Source organism: Rosa rugosa, chromosome 2 (assembly GCF_958449725.1).
Source record: "Rosa rugosa chromosome 2, drRosRugo1.1, whole genome shotgun sequence".
NCBI lineage: Eukaryota > Viridiplantae > Streptophyta > Magnoliopsida > Rosales > Rosaceae > Rosa > Rosa rugosa.
Window position 1 is genome coordinate 9,900,636 of NC_084821.1, and position 18,480 is coordinate 9,919,115.

The 18,480-nt window shown below is 38.2% G+C and overlaps 2 protein-coding genes across 2 annotated transcripts; both read left to right on the top strand.

Annotated features, from left to right (window-relative positions):
• Positions 1–446: 446 nt before the first annotated feature.
• Positions 447–3,833, top strand: LOC133730309 (uncharacterized). The gene is made up of 3 exons (XM_062157928.1): positions 447–2,956; positions 3,047–3,104; positions 3,252–3,833. The coding sequence occupies exons 1-3, from the start codon at positions 447–449 to the stop codon at positions 3,831–3,833; spliced, it is 3,150 nt and encodes a 1,049-aa protein (XP_062013912.1).
• A 2,991-nt stretch (positions 3,834–6,824) lies between these two features.
• Positions 6,825–8,638, top strand: LOC133730310 (uncharacterized). Its single transcript, XM_062157929.1, has 6 exons — positions 6,825–7,511; positions 7,664–7,837; positions 7,935–8,042; positions 8,162–8,231; positions 8,313–8,414; positions 8,537–8,638. Exons 1-6 carry the CDS (start codon positions 7,399–7,401, stop codon positions 8,636–8,638), a joined length of 669 nt encoding a protein of 222 aa, XP_062013913.1. The 5' UTR covers positions 6,825–7,398.
• Positions 8,639–18,480: the final 9,842 nt, after the last annotated feature.

Genomic DNA, 18,480 nt, shown 5'->3' on the forward strand with positions numbered 1-18,480 from the left:
TTTTCCCAATGGAGAATATGATATGTGTTTGTTCATGGACCTCCTTTAATATTTTTTTTTTTTTTTTTTTTGCATTTTTGTTTTTGGATTTGCTTAGCCTAAATTTGTATCGATTTGTTTTTCTTCTTATATTGTGGTATACTGTTCTGTCTTGTTATTGGATTTTCTTACCCTAAATGTCAGACAAATTTGTTTTTCTTTATATATTATGCTATTCTGTTTTGTCCTTGTTATTGAATTTGCTTAGCCTGAATATATGTTGATATTTTTTTTTCATTGCCTGATATTGGACATGTATATATGTAAATAAACTGCTGTCAGTGATTAAGAGTACCAGAGTTTGAATTGGTAGAGTTTATGGAACTTAGTGAATGCATGCAGGATATGTGATTGGGGTTTTGTTGCTCGATGACGTAGTTTTGGTTTGTGGTGTTTGTTTAATGTAGATGGATAGGTCATGGGTGCATGCTGATAGGAGATCTCATGAATATAAGTTAGGGGTGGCAGAGTTTTGTCAGTTTGCTTTGGGAAATGCTAGAGACCCAAACCGTATTTGTTGTCCTTGCACAAAGTGTGGAAATGTGAAAGATTTTTCTGCACAAGTGATAAAGGATCACTTGTTTGTAAATGGGATTAACACAGATTATGTGAAATGGACAGAACATGGGGAGGTTGTAGTGGAGTCGGGATCATATACGGATAGTGAAAGTCTTGAATCAGAGCCAATTGAATCTGACTCTGTACAGGGTAACATGAGGGCAGATTATGAAGTACAATTAGATAGTGATGTGGAGTTGGAAGGTGATGAGGATGAGGAGCTTTCGAGTGAGTGTAATGACTTCAAGAAATTTGTTGACGATGCCAACAAACCCTTGTACCCTGGTTGCAATAGGCACACCAAGATGAATGTGCTTGTGAGGCTTTACAACTTGAAAGCCAAGCATGGGATGAGTGATTCGGCTTACTCAGACTGGTTGATTGCCTTTGCTGAGTATCTGCCGGAAGGAAACGAGATACCTTCCTCTATGTACGAAGCAAAGAAGAGTTTGAGTGCATTAGGAATGGATTACACCAAAATACATGCCTGCCCTAATGACTGTATTCTGTACAGAAAACAATATGCCGATGACACTATTTGTCCTACATGTGGTACATCTAGGTGGAAAATATGCAAAAACAAGAAAGAAAGAGAGGGAGTCCCCGCAAAAGTGTTATGGTATTTCCCTCCTATTCCTAGGTTCAAAAGAATGTTTCAATCAACTGAAACATCAAAGGCCTTAACTTGGCATGCCACCGAGAGAAACAAGGATGGCTTAATTCGCCATCCTGTAGATTCTGCGGCTTGGAAGTTGGTAGATGAAAAATGGGCAGATTTTGGTAATGAGCCACGAAACCTACGACTTGCATTGTCATCGGATGGGTTCAATCCCTTTAGCTCCTTAAGCAGCAAGTATAGTTGTTGGCCCGTTATTTTGGTAACCTATAATCTACCTCCATGGTTGGTAATGAAGAGGAAACACATGATGCTTACCTTATTGATATCGGGCCCTAAACAACCAGGAAACGACATCGATGTTTACCTTGAACCATTAATAGATGACTTAAAGCTGCTATGGGAAGGGGTGAATGGAGTTTACGATGCCATCAAAAATGAAACTTTTACTCTTAGGGCTCTACTATTCTGGACAATCAATGATTTTCCAGCGTATGGTAACCTTTCAGGGAGTATAGTCAAAGGCTACAATGCATGTCCGATTTGCCTTGATAAAACAAAACCTACAAGGCTAGTTCACGGGGGAAAGATGGCTTACACCATTCATCGGCGATTTTTAGGAAGACACCATCCTTACCGAAAGCTAAGGGCTGCTTTCAATAACCAGCCAGAACATGCAGCAGCTCCAGTGCCATTGACTGGAGAAGAATTGTTGAGTAGGGTGGAGGCTGAAGTTCCACATTGGCCGTTTGGAAAAAAAAAACCTGCTTCTGCTTATAGGGGGGCTGAGGATGAAACTAGGCCATGTTGGAAGAAGAAGTCGATATTCTTTGAGCTTGAATATTGGAAGTATCTCCCTGTTAGGCACTGCCTTGATGTCATGCACATTGAAAAAAATGTGTGTGATAGTCTAATAGGGACGTTGTTGAACATTCCAGGAAAAACCAAAGACGGCTTGAAAACTCGTTTGGACTTGGTGGAAATGGGTATAAGATGTGGATTGCACCCAAATCTAGATGGTCCGAAAAAGAAGCGCTTGCCATTGGCAAGCTGGAACCTAACATTAGATGAAAAAAGATGTATGTGTGGATCATTTTATGGCATGAAGGTTCCTGAAAACTACTCTTCAAACATTTCAAACCTTGTTTCAATGGATGATTTGAGGCTGATTGGACTTAAATCCCATGATTGTCATGCGTTAATGCAACAGCTGCTCCCAATTGCTATCCGAGGGGTGTTGGAAAAACCGGTCAGGGTTGCAGTAATCAGGCTTTGCCTTTTTTTTAATGAAATTTGCAGCAAGACTATAGATGTTTCAAGGCTTCCCAAAATCCAAAGTGATCTGGTCGAAACTTTGTGTGAGCTTGAGAAGTACTTTCCGCCATCTTTCTTTGACATAATGATTCATTTAACAGTCCACTTGGTTAGAGAAGTTGAGCTATGTGGACCGGTTTGCTTCCGATGGATGTATCCTTTTGAAAGATATATGAAGGTTTGTAAGGGCTATGTTAGGAATAAAACGCATCCGGAAGGGTGCATTGCTGAGTGTTACATAGCTGAGGAGGCGCTTAAGTTTTTAGGTGAACTTTTCTTTGATGATAGGACTGTTGGCATCCCAAAAGAAAACATCACAGCTGACAAGCCTACCTCTGGTGCAACTGTTGAGTCTGTTTATGGCAAAGAATTTCAGCAAGCTCATCTCTGCGTGCTTCAAAACACTGAAGAATTTAGAAGCTACTTTTTGTAAGTTGATCACTATCTATGTTTTTTACAGTTTTGCTTATTTTCTTGTTCTAATGCTTATACACTAATACTTAATAAATATTTGTGTAGGGAACACACGGAACAGTTGAAGAGGGAGTTTCCCAAGTACAAAAAGAATAAAAAAGTGGTTGGTGGACAAACAAAACATGACTTTTGCTCAGTGGGTGAAGGAGAGGGTAAGTAGTTTCCATTTAATGTAACTGTAATTTATAGACTGATAAAGCTTTTAACAATGCAGAACATAGTTGGTAAAATGTTTTATTTTATTTTGCAGGTTGAATCAAAGGTTGCTGAACCAGGTTGTGACGTCCCTGAGATTGTGAGGTGGCTAGCAGATCAACCAAGCCATGAAGTCCCGAAGTTTAGTGGTTACCGAATAGGGGGAGTGCAATATAACACTAAGTTGAGCGATGATCTTAGGTCGACACAAAGCAGTGGGGTTTATTTGGTTGCTAAGACTCCTCAAGTAGCTAGTGCTAAGGATAAAAACCTTATTACTGAAGACATGAGCTTCTATGGGGTGATTACCGAAATATGGGAGCTTGACTATGGTCATTTTAGGGTTCCTATTTTTAAGTGTGATTGGGTAGAGAATGAGAAGGGTGTTAGAGAAGATGATCTTGGGTTCACTTTAGTTAATTTAAATAGGAAAGGTTATCTAAATGACTGTTTTGTTTTGGGAAAAAGTGTGGAGCAAATATTTTATGTTGAAGACCCTGTAGATCGTAGGTGGGCAGTTGTGGTGAGAGTCCCAAAAAGAGATTACATTGATTCTGTTAAGGAGGATGATGTTGGGGACACCATTCTTTCCCACCCCCCCCATCGCAACTACAATGCCAGCTATTCAGTCACATGATAACTCTCAAGATGAGGAGCCAATGGGTTATAGGCGTGCAGGGAATGAGGATATAGTAGTTGAGGGAGAGTAGTTCATATAGTCGTATTGATGTAATTTATAATTGTCATGCCTAAAGGATACTTGGCTCACTAAATATGTTTTTAATGTTGGTTATTTTCTGTTTCACTGATTGTACCAAGTGTTAAGTGTTTGTTATTTTAAATACTCTTATTTTTTGCTTGGATATGTGTTAAGTGTTTGTTTATTTAATTACTGTTATTTTCTGCATCGGCGATATTTGTAGTAATATATGTTAAAGTGTCTGTTATTTTAAACATTAGCAGATTTGTTTACTAATATGCAGCTTATATGTTTGTTATACAAGTTACTCATATATGTGGATTTGATGTACTAATGGGGCTAACATTTGTGTAGATAATGGCAGCATCACAATCTGCTAGTGTATCAAAGAAGAGAAAGTCGAAAGAAAATCGTTCGAAGCCTATGAAGACTAAGTCTTTGAAGTCACCGACATCATCATCATTTTCCGATGGATCTCATTCAAAAAAGGGAAAGTCAAAAAAGAAAGAACCTGAATCAACTGGGGGCCTAAAGTTGCTGAAGCGACCTGCAGTGACTATGTCACGCATTACAAACCGCAAGAGTCGTAAATGCAAGAAGGTTGTTTTATTTAACAGAAAAGGGACCCCTTGTGGGAACGTGGCTAAGCAAATGCAAAGCTACATTGGTGTGTTGGCAAGAAGGAAGGTATCGGTAATAAGGGAAAATTGGAAAGCCGTAACTCTTGAAGAAAAGAACAAAATCTGGCAACGTGTTCAGGTGATTAAGTTCCTTATCTGTTTTATTTAGTATTGAAGGTGTAGTTAGTTAGGTTGGTATGATAGTGTTCATTGTTTTCATTTTTCAGTAGTTTCTGAACTTGAACTGATAGTTAGCAATGAAATGTGCACAGATTCCATTTTTGATTGGTCCTGAGCATAAAAAATTGGTCTTGGAATCTGCTGCAAGAAAGTGGAGGCAATTCAAGTGTCTACTTACTTCCAAGTACGTTATCCCCTATTTGGATGACCCTGAAGCCTTGCAATATCCTCCAGATGATTATCCTTTCATCAATGCTGATCACTGGACAGAATTTGTCAAAATGCGGACAAAGCCTTCATTCTTGGTATAAATGCACTTGTATTTCAATCATTTAGTTGTAGTCATATAAAATGTAGTTATGTAAATATCGAATACTTATTTAACTAATTAGTACCCCTATTTTGCAGGAAAAGCGTCGTGCGCAACAAGAGAGGCGCAGCAAGAATAAGTATCCTCATAGAATGTCCCGTAAAGGATATGCAGGGTTGGAGGCTGAGTTGGTTAGTGAAACTGTTTTCTACCTTACTTATGTAGGGTTCCTAGTTGTAATGTATGCATTAACTATCTTATTTTGTAGGCTGATGGAATGAGTGATGGAGAAGTTGATAGGGCCACTTTGTGGATAAGAGGACGACAGACAAAGGATGGCAGTTTCAAGGATGAGGAGTCAGTAAAGACCGCTGAAAAGATAGTAAGTCCATATATGTATTGGACTATTTTTGTATGTATAAGGTTTGTTTAGATGATATGTGATGATATTTCCTAATCTAAACTGTCAGACAAACTTGAAAAGAAAGCTTGACAGTGGAGAGCTAAGCGCTGAAGGAAGTAATGATGTCTTAACATTGGCGTTAGGGACTCCGGAGCATGGGGGAAGAGTGCGGGGAGTAGGAGGTTTTGTCACTCCCTCTACTTACTTCCACCTCCCTAAACGTAGAAAGGAGAGCCTAGAAGCTACTGTCAGACTTAGTGTGCAGAAAATATTGTCAGAGGAGAGAGAGAGAAGATAGTAGAGGAGGCAAGGGAGAAGATACTAGAGGAGGCTAGGGAGGAGATAGTCAGGGAAGCGAGGGAAAAAATTGTTGCAGAGGAGAGGACTATGTGGGCGGCCAAGTTTGCTGAACTTGAAGCAAAGATAAATGGAAAAGAGGCTGCAACTATTCACCCACATGTATCTGGCCATGGAAGCTGCTCAATGACAGCTAATGAGATTGCTCAAGAAACGGATAAAGGTCCGTTGGAAGAAGCAGTGAACAATGTGGATGGAGCTAAAATTCTGAGCGTTTTTGAAGAAATGGAAAACAAAACCATCATGTGTAAAAGGAAAGGGACAAAGGTTGTTAAGGGAGGCAGGTTGGATAAAAGTCCTAGGTGCAAGAAAGGGAATGAGTTTCCCAAGTTGCTTGAGAAAGTAGTTGTCAACCGTGAGGAGGTCAATGAGGCTGTTGAAGAAAATGTCAATATGATAGATATCAAGGAGCCGGAGAATGAGGAGGGGGCAGAATATGTGGATTTGACAATGCGTCAACCTACATTAAAGGTAATTTGGTTTTACTTAAAGCCAATAATGAACTGGAAAAAGATCAAAGTTCGATTACTGCATACATGTGTTTGACACCCAAGCTGAACCAGTGGGGCATTTCATGATTTTTGAAAAACCTTTACTTGTAGCTTTACTCTCAGTTTTTGACAGCTTAAAGGAGACTCTTCAATGATCATTTTGAACTTGGTTTCGTGAAAAACAAAGTTAAAATGAAATACTTATGCTATTTTGATCAAACTGCACTGTTTCAGGGTTTTTGTTTTATTCAGCGTTTCTGTCACTTTAGATTCTTGTTTGACAATTCATTTGAACTGCGAATAGCATGAAACTCTGGAAAATAGTAGCTTTGCATGTCTACATGAAATCTGGAAAGTTGTGCTTCAAATCATTGAAAGAGTAATTGTTGGTGAATTTTTCTTTCAAGTTACCAGTTTTCTGAAACTGTCTGAAGCTTGCAGCATGTTGTTACTCATAGAATGCTTATGAGTTGCTTATGAGTATGTTTGTGGACTACATTTAAATCTGTTACTATTTTGAATATATAGAGGGAACAACTATAAATCTTGTTTTTTGGTTCATTTTTTAGTCAAACGTAGCTGAGGTTGATTGCAAGTTGGCAATAGGTTCTGTTGAACATATTGTTGCTTATGCCACTGTTATGGAGTGCGAGGATCCTTCCCAACTCGTTCATGGCACTCCACTAGGGGATGGTAATGTGCGTGTTTCCATCTATGCCGCGCTTGAGGAGAAAGCAAAAGTGCCATTTCCTGTGAAAGATGAAATTGAAACAGTGAAGCAGGCTATGGGGAGTTGGGTCGCATGGCCTAAACACCTAGTCATAAAATCTGCAGTCAAGGTAAGAACTGTGTATAATTCAACCTGTAGCTACTTTGATAACATTCATTTGTTTATAGAAATTCACTTAATTGTAGATATGCAGCTTATATTTATGATTTGTACCTTACATTTATTTTCTTATTCTAGAAACCTACCAAGGATAAAGCTGATAAGAAGAAGAAAAGGAAAGAGATAGGGGAAGAGGACTCGGAGATTGAATTTGGCTTGGCCAAATTGGCACCATCGTTGCCAGCTTCATTGAAGTTGTTATGTTTGTGGGGTGAGGATGCATTCAAAGATGGGAATACAATCAACTTCTACATGGAGCCTGAAGTGTTTGGATATTCTCGCAAGACATTTATATTGGGAAAAGATGTTAGGCGACTTGCAAGCATGAGGGAAGTAACTGGAACTTGCATTGCTGTGTATCAAAGGTAGAAAAAGTCCTTCAACTGATATTATATAAATATATATATATATATATATATATATTTATTTATATATACATATATGCTTTGTCCGTAATGCCTTGATAAGGAGTATAGTTGCTGAAACCCAATGAGTTGGTGCAAATGTTTGTTATTAGGTACCTCTATGATAAGTTGAAGGCTTATAAAATGCTGGACATGGTTGCGTTTGTTGACCCTTCACTTATTGGTGCTGTGGGGTGTGGGAATGGAACTGTCAAGGCCCAACACATCAAAGATAGGCTTGTAACTGCTAAACCAGGGCAGATGTTCATGCTGCCATATAACTCAGGGTAAGTTAATGAATGTTTGCAAACTTTCATATCTACTGTGTCTGAACATATATAACAAATCAGTGTTCAAGATATATGACATTTTGTATGCATGTAGTGATCATTGGGTGTTGACACTTGTTGATCCGGAGAAAGGAACTGCCTATTTTATGGACCCGCTGAAAAGACGCTTACCCACAGGAGATTGGATGTCTATCGTGGATACGTAAGTCCCTCGTTTACATATTGATTGAAATGCAACAATTTTATGAAATCTGTTTAATACACTTGTTTTCCTCCCTTGCATTATGGTACATCATTGATCATATTGTTGTTTTGGTGTAGTGCTATGCGTATGTATATTTCTGCAAAGAATAAGCAGAGTCGGAGTTCAGTCCATTGGAAAAATTTGGCTGTAAGTTTCACCACTTGTGGTTTTCAAAAAACAGTTTTCCATGCCAAGTTTTCACTTGTTCATTCATTTGCTTGTGTTTAGAGCATTCCTCCCCAACCTAGCAACAAGGAGTGCGGGTACTTTATCATGCGATACATGAGAGATATCATTGAGGATAAAGACATGTCATTGTTTCCTTCCAAGGTATCAACATATATAGCTATAAATAGTCACTTGACTCAATTTCTATTAAGTGTGTTATTATATCTATGCCTTATTCACCAAAATGATTAACTGATCCTTTTGATATAATTAACTGATTTCAGTGGGAGAGGAGAGGCAGTAGCCAATACACCCAGGCAGATATTGATCAAGTGCGAAATGAGTGGGGGAAGTTTGTTGTCAACACATATGTGCACGAGTCATGAAGTAGCACACTTGTTGCTGGTACATTTTAGATAAGGAAAGCATCTTTTTTGTGCTTCTCTGCTGGTACATTGTCATGCACCATGTGTGGCATATTTTGGAACCATATATGTGTATCAGCTTTTTGATGTCCCGAGTAGATGGGCACGCACTAGAATGTTTTTCTTGTGTAAAATGTTGGTTTCAATGATTGGGAAATGCATCCCTTTTGCTTTTGAAGTTTAAAGTAATGGTTATATGAATCATTTGATGGTTTGCAATGTTTATATTTGATAGAGTACTGTTCATTTCGTAAATAGACCAAATGAATGCACAATCTAATTCAGGAATGGAATGTTCAAATGATCACACAACAGACCAAAGCTAATGATCACTGCCTGTTGTCTGAATGACCAAAAAGGGGAGAAAAACACATTGTAATCAATATATCACACATCGGTTTTTAACGAATTAGTGTCTTCTGATTAATACTCAGACAACAGAATTAATTGAACTCTGTTGTCTTAATAGCTAATCACACAACAGAATTAATTGAACTCTGTTGTCCTACAAGTTAATCACACAACAGAAGCAATTGAACTCTGTTGTCCTAAATTTAATCACACAATAGATATAGTCTAAGAACTGAAGTTTGAAGAGCAATCAGACAACAGACAAAATAAACAAATGTTGTCTGACATGATTAACATACAACGGTTGCAAACTGGCACTGTTGTCTGAAGACGCCCCTAAACTGCTGCTCAGCTGCGCGCTTGGCATCTGCCGAGCTATCAAACAACAGTTATAACAAATACCTGTTGTCTGTGTGTTTATCACACAACTGTGTTCCACCGTTGTCTGATTTTTCATCAGACAACGGCTCACTCTACAACGGTTATACATCAAATCACACAACGGTTTTCTGCCGTTGTCTGATATCAAAATTGGTGTAGTGCTCTATCTCCACCACAAAACCTCAATCTCCACCTTCCAAAATCCAAAGTCATACTATCCATACTACTCTATCTCCTCCATCACCACCACCATTTCTTATTCTCTACCTCCATTAACACTACCACTACTACATCATTTCTCCACTCTCTTTTCTATCATCATTTTATCCATCTACTCCACATATTCACACAATACATAATACAAGCTTCACTATCTTTGGATTTTGGAAGGAGAGTGAATCATCACCACCACCATCACCACCAAGATGTGAGCTTGGGGACAGTCCAACACACCACTAAGCCAACTCTATCCCTTTTACTCTAGATTATATTTTGGTGTCTAATTTGATAATGAAGTTAGTATATGTAATTATGAGTGAGTAGTACTTTGTTGGGGCTAAGGTTGAAAGCCCTAGCCAATCTTGTATGAATTGATGTTATAATATGATGTGTTGCAATTTTCTTTAATATGTCTACATGCTAGTTCAAGAGTTGAATGCATATGCTTAGACTTTACCACTTTGAGTATGTGTGTTTGCTATGTCATGATATAATGTTTAGAGATTGGTAACCTTTGAATGTTAAAGCATGAAAGCACACTAGGTGTGCATATAGGGGTTGTGAATTACAATCACTTAGAGATAAGTTTGGTTTGGTTTGCATGATTTCTTCATCTCCAAACTTTATGCACTTAGGGTAATGCACTATATACCTAACCGGATTGAAATGCATGACTTAAGTAGTTAATTACTACACCCGAGAAGGGTTGCTTAATATCACAAAAGAAGCATATCCGTTGTCATATCCGAGAGGGATGCAAGGAGAGAAATTGGTTAATTAATTTAGCATCATTTATATTGAAATGCATCAATACTTGCAAGGGAGGTTAGTGGTAGACAATCTAAATTCTAACTTTCATCCATTTGATCATTAGTTTAATTTAGAGTAATTTAGTTTCCATTTGAGTATCTAGCTATTTTTCAATTCAAAACTATCTTCAAAAACCAAAATCAAATCACTACTCCATCTTGCACATACTCACCATGAGCCTAGATTTCCTTGTGAATTTAGGTTTGTCATTGTACATTTGCATAATCTAGCTCTCCTTAGGTTCACACCCTAGCTAGTGAAATGAATCCAATCCTCGTGGGTTCGACATCCTTTCTTAAATCCCTAAACTATTACTTGTACCCCTTATACTTGAGGGTGGCTATTTGGCTCACAAGTTTTTGGCGCCATTGCAAACACCCCCAAACTTGAACATTGCTTGTCCTCAAGCAAACAAGTTTTTGGCGCCATTGCAAATACCCCCAAACTTGAACATTGCTTGTCCTCAAGCAAACTAACCCCAATTCGACACTACAACAAAAACAACTACCTAATCCTTCCAACATTTTCCTCAAAGAACACAATACAGATAGGGCATGGAAATCAAGTTAAATCTTAATGGAGGATTGATTATTGATCAAATGCTTGTGTTTTGAAATGTGAAACATGTCTATAATTTGTTATTTCAATGTAACAAAATTAAGAAAGCATGTCAAACCATGTTAAACCATAAACTCACAAGATATTCTCTCCATTTTTCACACAAGTATTTGTGGGTTAACAACACTACACTAAAAACATTCTCATGCCATACCGTCATATGCTTGCTCTTCAATCTTATCTCCACTTATCAACAGAATCACATCTTAGATGAAAAAGGACTTTTATTGGATGTAATGAGGCTTAGGGGTCAGGGGTTAAAGAAATGAAATGGAATGGAATAACAATTTTCAAGCAACTTAATAAGCAACAATCTTTTTGAGATTAAGAACTAAAGATGCTAAAAATTTTCCACTTTCCCACCACTCCAACAAACTTAAACAAAAAACTAATTATTGAATTGAAATAACAATCTTTTGAGATTTTCTTTTGTTTCTCCTCTTTTTGCTTTCTTTTCAATTTTTTCTTGATACCTTTTTTTTTTCACTAAAATAAAGTAAAATTGCAAAACAAAGAACACCTCCACATTTATTCTTTTCCGAGTACCCCCAAACTTGTTTCTTTTAGCATCACGACATAACCAATCACGTATTGCTCATTAAGAAAGCTTGAAAGGGTAAGGCAAGTGTTTAAGTTAAAGGGATAGACATTTGTGGTGTGAATAATTGAAAGGCTAATTACATAAAGGCTCAAAATGGCAATCTAAGGATAATCTTTTGGGACATACTCATTTGGCCACAAATCTTACTCAACTGCTCTTATTGTTTTTCATTAAAAATTATTGGGAGTTTGGATAAGTTGAGACTTTGTCTACTTGTGTGTTTGGTGCAAGAACTTCAAGGACGGAGCATAGAAGGTTATAGCCTAGGTAACATTTTCTCAAATTGTACACTTGTCAACAAATTATTGGTGAAAATAAAGAAGTTACTTGGCTAAATCTTGGTCGTAAGATAAGTTCAGCCTAGTCTTTTTTCAAACCCTAGCTATAAGGTCAGTTCAACCCAGCCTATTTCTAATCACGGCTCAGTCTCTAAATAGCTACTTGCTAATTAGTTGTAGCGGTTCACTAAGCACTCTTATTGTTTTCTTCTAATATGTACATTATTGCTAAAATCTTAGAGTTTTGGTAAATTTTATTGTTTTTCTTATGCATTTGGTGTAAGAGCTTACTAGTTGCTTATAGTAATTCAATATAGCGTTAAATACTGTATACTCCCTGAACTTTTACACAAAAAAAAAACACTTTAGTCTCTGTCCTTCTAATTTCACACGTTTAATCCTTGTACTCTCAATTTTGGACCAATTAGTCCATTCCTTTACTCTCCGTCAAAAAGTTCGTTAACTAGATGATGTGGCAATCCCTATCCCATTAAAATGTCTATTATACCCTCAGTTCATCTTTTTTCTTTTTCTTAATTTATTCTTTTTTTTTTCTTTTTCTGTTTATCTCTTTTTCTTCCACCTCTCTTCTCCTTCAACATCAAGATTTCTAAAGCGATCAAATCAATCTGAAACACTCTCAAACAAAACCTCTCTTTTTTCTGAAAGAGTTAAAATCAAACAAAGAAAAAACCTCTGTTTTCTGGGCTTTGAATTTCGAGCTTTTGATCTGTCCCAATGGCGGCCAAGACTGAGACACCTCTCTCTCCTACTTCACCGAGTCAATCTTCCTCACTTCCTCACTCTCTTCTTAAACCCCTATCCTTCATTTCTCTTCCTTTCTCTTGCTGATCCAATTCGGTTTTGAACTGAGCCATCTGAAAGGTACAACTTTCTCTCTCTTCCTCATAGTTCGAATATATATATATACATCTCGACGAGGAGGTCGTAGCCGTAGATCGGGTGGACGATGAAGTTAGGTTATGGTGAGAAATAGCTACAGATCTACAACCAAAACTGATGCAATCGAAATTGATGCAAAGACGGAGGGTCGGATGAGGGGCGACGGGACAGAGGGTTGGTACAACTCCACAAGATTCAGAATTCTTCTCAGATGATGATGATCCATTTTTCACTCGCTGCACACCCATGGTGTCATGGAGGCGGAGGGTGCTGTGTCTTCTCCTGATCTTGAAAAAGTGTGGATTGTGGAAGCTGAGAGCTTCCTACTTCTACTTTTGTTTTGTGTATTGTTCTGCGGTGATGAATTATGTTTTGTGTATTGTTTGTAAGTGTTGCCAATCGATGGAGGTCGTAGATGGAGATTGGAGAGAGTTATGGGGATGGATTATGAGAGTTTATATATGGGTTTTGGTAGAAAGAGAGAAAAGTAAGAAAGAGGGGTAAAGGAAGTGTGGGTGATAGTGGCGGTGAAGGGGTGTCGTAGCAACCTTTGGCTGCAACGTGGGTAGTGATAGTAGTGGAGGTGGCAGTGGCAATGACGAGGATGGAGGGGAGAAGAGATAAACATAAGAAAAAAAAATTAAAATAAAAAAAATTAAAAGAGAAAGAATAAATTAAAAAAATTATTAAAAAAAATGAACTGAGGATATAATAAACATTTTAATGGGATAGGAATTGCCACGTCATCTAGTTAACGGAGCTTTTTGACCGAGAGTAACAGAATAGACCTATTGGTCCAAAATTGAGAGTACAAGGAGTAAACGTGTGAAATTAGAAGGACAAGGACTGAAGCGTTTTTTGTGTAAAAGTTCAGGGAGTAAACAACATTTAACCCTTCAATATATATCTTGTTGGTGACGAAAAATTCAGTAGAAGAGTTTGACTCACCAATGAATGAGGACTGGAGCGGGAGATGACTAGGAATAATCGAGAAGCTGACCTGGTAACGACGAGCCGAGGCTTCTCTTCGTCTTTGTCTTGATGACGACAAGGCTGAGACTTCCCTTCGTCCCTGACTTGACGATTCAAGGTGGTGACTTCTCTTCTTTCTTGACCTGACGACGATGAGGCGGAGTCTTTCCTTGGTCTTTGGCCTTGACGTCGACGAGGTAGAGGCAGAGGCTTTGCTTCATCACTGATTTGAGGAGGAGGGGGATTACATGCAGAAAACCCTCCGACGCTAAAGTTAGAAACTGTTTCAGTTGTGTGTAATAGAAAGAGTCGGAATGAGATATCTTACTTGAACATCATGCCCCCTATTTATAGGTGTGGGAGGACTTGCGTCATAAGTCGCGATTATTATCGCCATAATACCCATACTTATTTTCATACTTTATACCTGTACTTATTTCTAAATTTATGGTTACCATCATGCCGCACTTATAGCCAGATTTATGATCGCCATCATGCCGCATTTAACAGCTAGATTTATGATCGCCATCATTTCGCGTTTAATAGCCAAATTTATGATTGCCATCATGCCGCGTTTAATAGTCTCCTTCATTGCAGTATTGACAATGGTAGTTATCACCATGTTCTTGATCGTCATTACTCGTATATTCATGGCGAAGTTTAATTGTCATGATTGTGAGTCAAATTTATTGACCACCCTCACAATGCCCCCTAATTTTCTCTTTAGACACTCCTCCTAAGATAAAATTTCTAAAATCTGGCCTTGACCTGAGCCCAACTCAGAGGTCCCCTCTCTTTTGACGCCATACAATCTCCTTCTCCTTGAGCATTAAATGTGGCCGCCTCCTTGAGCATTTGCCTTTTCACGTCTATGTCTCCTCAAAAGTTCACTTCCTCAAGCGTTCGCGTCTTTTAGAGTTTTTTCTCTTGAGTCTTCGTCTCTTCAAGAGTTTTTCTTCTTGAGCTTTCTTCTTTGTCTCTTAGAGAGTTTTCACTTGAGCCTTCATCTTTTTGAGAATTCGTTCCCTCGAGAGTTCCCCTCTTCCAGATTTTTTCTTCTTGACCCTTCATCTCCTCGAGAGCCCTTTTATTCCCCATCTTGCCCTTTTGTTTTACTTTGTTGTGCACTCATAAGGACAGGAAGAAAAACAATTTTCTTCCTATATATTACTACTGCCCTTACCAAGGACTGGTGCTTACAAGAAGTTCAAATAATAATGAAAAACACGAGTATATTCAAAACACGGAGTTAGAAACCAAACCGTATATGATGAATTCATGGGTTGCTTCTTAAGGTGAAGAGTTAGTCTCTGCATGGGACACAGACTTGCCCCCATTTCCCTTCAAGTCTGATAGACAACATTTTATTCATTTCGGCCACCGGCCTCAGGTATCTATTTTGGCCACCGGCCTCACTCATACATTTGGTCAGACCTCCGTATATTTTTTTAGGCCACCAGCCTCATACACTCATTTTAGCCATCAGCCTCACACATACATTTGGCCACTGGCCTCTTGTATTCATTTCGGCCACCAGCCTCATATATATATTTTGGTCACCAGCCATGTGTATTATTTTGGCCATCGAGCTCATAAGTTTGTTTCGACCACCGGTCTTGTGTTTACATTTTGGCCACCAACCTCATGTATTCATTCTGAAATGTGATGCTTGTTCCGTGGGCAAGGGTTATCATGAAATCACACGAGTTAAACGAACAATATTTTAGCCATTTAGGACGCCGGCCACAAGCGAAAATTAGATAGACAATTTCTAAAAGAAAGAACATTAATCTACATTACCGGGATTTTGCTTTTTCGATCGTAATCCGTCCTCGATCATACATCAGGATCGCGTAACAGGTTCTAGTAAAGGGGCGTACCTAGGTGGAGTCATTCTCCGGACGCAATTGCCACGTCTTGGGGGTCACAGCTGACATGCATTATCTCTGTCTTGATTCTCTCAAAGAAACACCATATTTTTTTCCACACTTTTTGCTTGGAGTTGAATTGATTCACCACGTCCATCTTTGGCTTGTGACTGCGAAAATATTTGAGAGATGAAGGTTCGGCTCAACGTCGTAGGCTTTTTCCTCTCTGAGAGGTTTTCCTCGTCCATAATTTTTTTCTTTGTCGAAGGTTTCTCCTCGTCGAAGATATTTTTTCTTCATCGAGGACATTTTTCTTTCATCGTGGGCTTTCCTCGTCATGGACATTTTTTCTTCATCAAGGATATTTTTTCTTCGTCAAAGGCTTCTCCGCGTCGAGGATATTTTTATTCATCGAGGGCTTTCCTCGTCAAGGATACTTTTTTTCTTCGTCAAAGGCTTCTCCTCGTCAAGGATATTTTTACTTCGTCAAAGGCTTCTTCTCATCGAGGATATTTTTCTTCATCAAGGACATTTTTCTTTCATCGAGGGCTTTGCTCATTAAGGTTTATATTTGTCACTCCCAGTCCTTAGCGAAGAAAATGAGATTTTTTGAGGTGCGGCTCCCATCATCACTTTTTAGGGAAAAATTCCCACAGACGGTGCCACTTGTTGGTGACGAAAAATTCAGAGAAGAGTTTGACTCACCAATGATTGCGGACTGGAGCGGGAGCTGACCAGGAATGATCGAGAAGTTTCTATTCGTAGTTGACCTGTTAACGATCAGCTGGAGGCTTCTCTTCGTCGTTGACCTGATGACGACGAGGCAGAGACTTCTCTTCGTCCTTGACGTGACGATGACGAGGCAAAGTCTTTCCTTCATCTTTGGCCTTGACGTCGACGAGGTAGAGGCTTCGCTTCGTCACTGATTTGAGGAGGAGGGGGGCATCTGCAGAAAACCCTCCAACGCACAAGTTAGAAACTATTTGAGTTGTGTGTAATAGAAAGAGTCGGAATGAGATATCTTACTTGGTCATTGTGCCCCCTATTTATAGGTGTGGAAAGGCTTGCGTCATAAGTCGCGATTATTATCACCATAATACCCATACTTATTTCCGGACTTTATACCTATACTTATTTCCAGATTTATGATCGCTATCATGCTGCGTTTAATAGCCAGATTTATGATAGTCATCATTTCGGGTTTAATAGCCAGATTTATGATCGTCATCATGTTGCGTTTAATAACATCCTTCATTGCAGTATTAACAATGGTAGTTATCCCCATATTCTTGATCGTCATTACTCGCATATTCATGGCGAAGTTTAATCGTCATGATTGTGAGTCAAATTTATTGACCAACCCCACATATCTTGATGATTTGATGCTGTAGTTTTTTAGACTCAGTTAATATTTAATTGACTGTTAGTTTCACAAGGCTTATCGATGAATGAGTTTAGTAATAGTTAATGATGAACTTGTACTGATTTTGCACTACTAATTTGTGTTGTGTTTATTGTCTTTTGTTGTACTTATCTTCTTGGGTTAAATACTGCTTACTCCCTATACTTATAGGGTTTCATCGTTTCAGTCCCTGACCTTCAAATTTCACCTAAAAAGTCCCTGAACTCCCAATTTCCTCCCAATTGGTCCCTGCCGTCAAAAACTTCGTTATCTTCCCCTAAAAAGTCTATTATACCCTCAATTACTTAAAAAAATATATATCTTCCTCTCTTTTTTTATTTTTTTATTTTTTTTCTTTTTACCTCTTCTTCTTCTGGCTCTCTCGCCTCCTTCTGTTCATCTCCTCATCAAGATGGTTCCAATCCACTAACCTTCAAGAGGTGAAATGAAAAAAAGAAATAAAAGAGAGAGAAAAAATAAATTTTAAAAAAATAATAAGTGAGGGCATAATAGACATTTCAACAACTTTAACAAACAATTTTGACAGCAGGGACCAATTGGGAAGAAATTGAGAGTTCAGGGACTTTTTAGGTAAAATTCGAATGTCAGGGACTGAAACGATAAAACCCTATAAGTATAGGGAGTAAACAGTATTTAATTCTATCTTCTTTACGGAGTTGCCTAAATGATGAATTCCTGTTTGCCTAAAAAATGTTGAAAATGTAAGAAAACCTATCGATCAAAAGTTAATTGATGACATGCATTATCAAACACATACTATGAATAATGATGAACAAGTAGATGAACAATTCATAATTTATTGACGATATTATATCATGATAAAGATTACCATTATGTGCAGATCACATTTATTTAACCGCACATTTTTATTAAACATCATGTATCAATCAGCGAGTAGGGGAGAAAAACTAGATCTTGTTTAGGTCGAGAGAGAGAGAGAGAGATGAGGGGAGAAACCTCCAGATCTAGATCTAAATTAGGTTTGAACTCTGAATGGGGTATATTAAAGGAGGTTTTATCTCATCGTCAGATCAGCTCTTCATCACTAATCCGACGGCTATAAATAGAATTGACTATGGCATAGCCACGTGAAAAACTGCTGAAGTCCTACTTTTTCATTCTGTCAGTTTTGAAGCAGATAAACAGTGCTTTAAAGTAAGAGTACTATTCCTGTTTGACACCATTAACAGTAACATAGGGATTAAACAATTAATTTGTTGTATGTAATGTATATATTAGACACTGATGATCAGTGAGAGGAAAAAATCTCCCACCAATGTTTTATATCAGTGTTAAACTATTCATTTTGGGACTGATGACTTTTTAGTGGCTAAAAAAAGGGTGCTAATGGGGAAATTTGTTGTAGTGAAACCACAAAA

Excerpts from the sequence above, each read along its gene's own strand:
- LOC133730309 (XM_062157928.1), top strand. The coding sequence starts at position 447 with ATGGATAGGTCATGGGTGCATGCTGATAGGAGATCTCATGAATATAAG. Across the intron at positions 2,957-3,046 it reads GAATTTAGAAGCTACTTTTT|GGAACACACGGAACAGTTGA; the intron begins GTAAGTTGATCA and ends ATATTTGTGTAG. Across the intron at positions 3,105-3,251 it reads ACAAAAAGAATAAAAAAGTG|GTTGAATCAAAGGTTGCTGA; the intron begins GTTGGTGGACAA and ends TTTATTTTGCAG.
- LOC133730310 (XM_062157929.1), top strand. The coding sequence starts at position 7,399 with ATGGAGCCTGAAGTGTTTGGATATTCTCGCAAGACATTTATATTGGGA. Across the intron at positions 7,512-7,663 it reads TGCATTGCTGTGTATCAAAG|GTACCTCTATGATAAGTTGA; the intron begins GTAGAAAAAGTC and ends GTTTGTTATTAG. Across the intron at positions 8,415-8,536 it reads TGTCATTGTTTCCTTCCAAG|TGGGAGAGGAGAGGCAGTAG; the intron begins GTATCAACATAT and ends AACTGATTTCAG.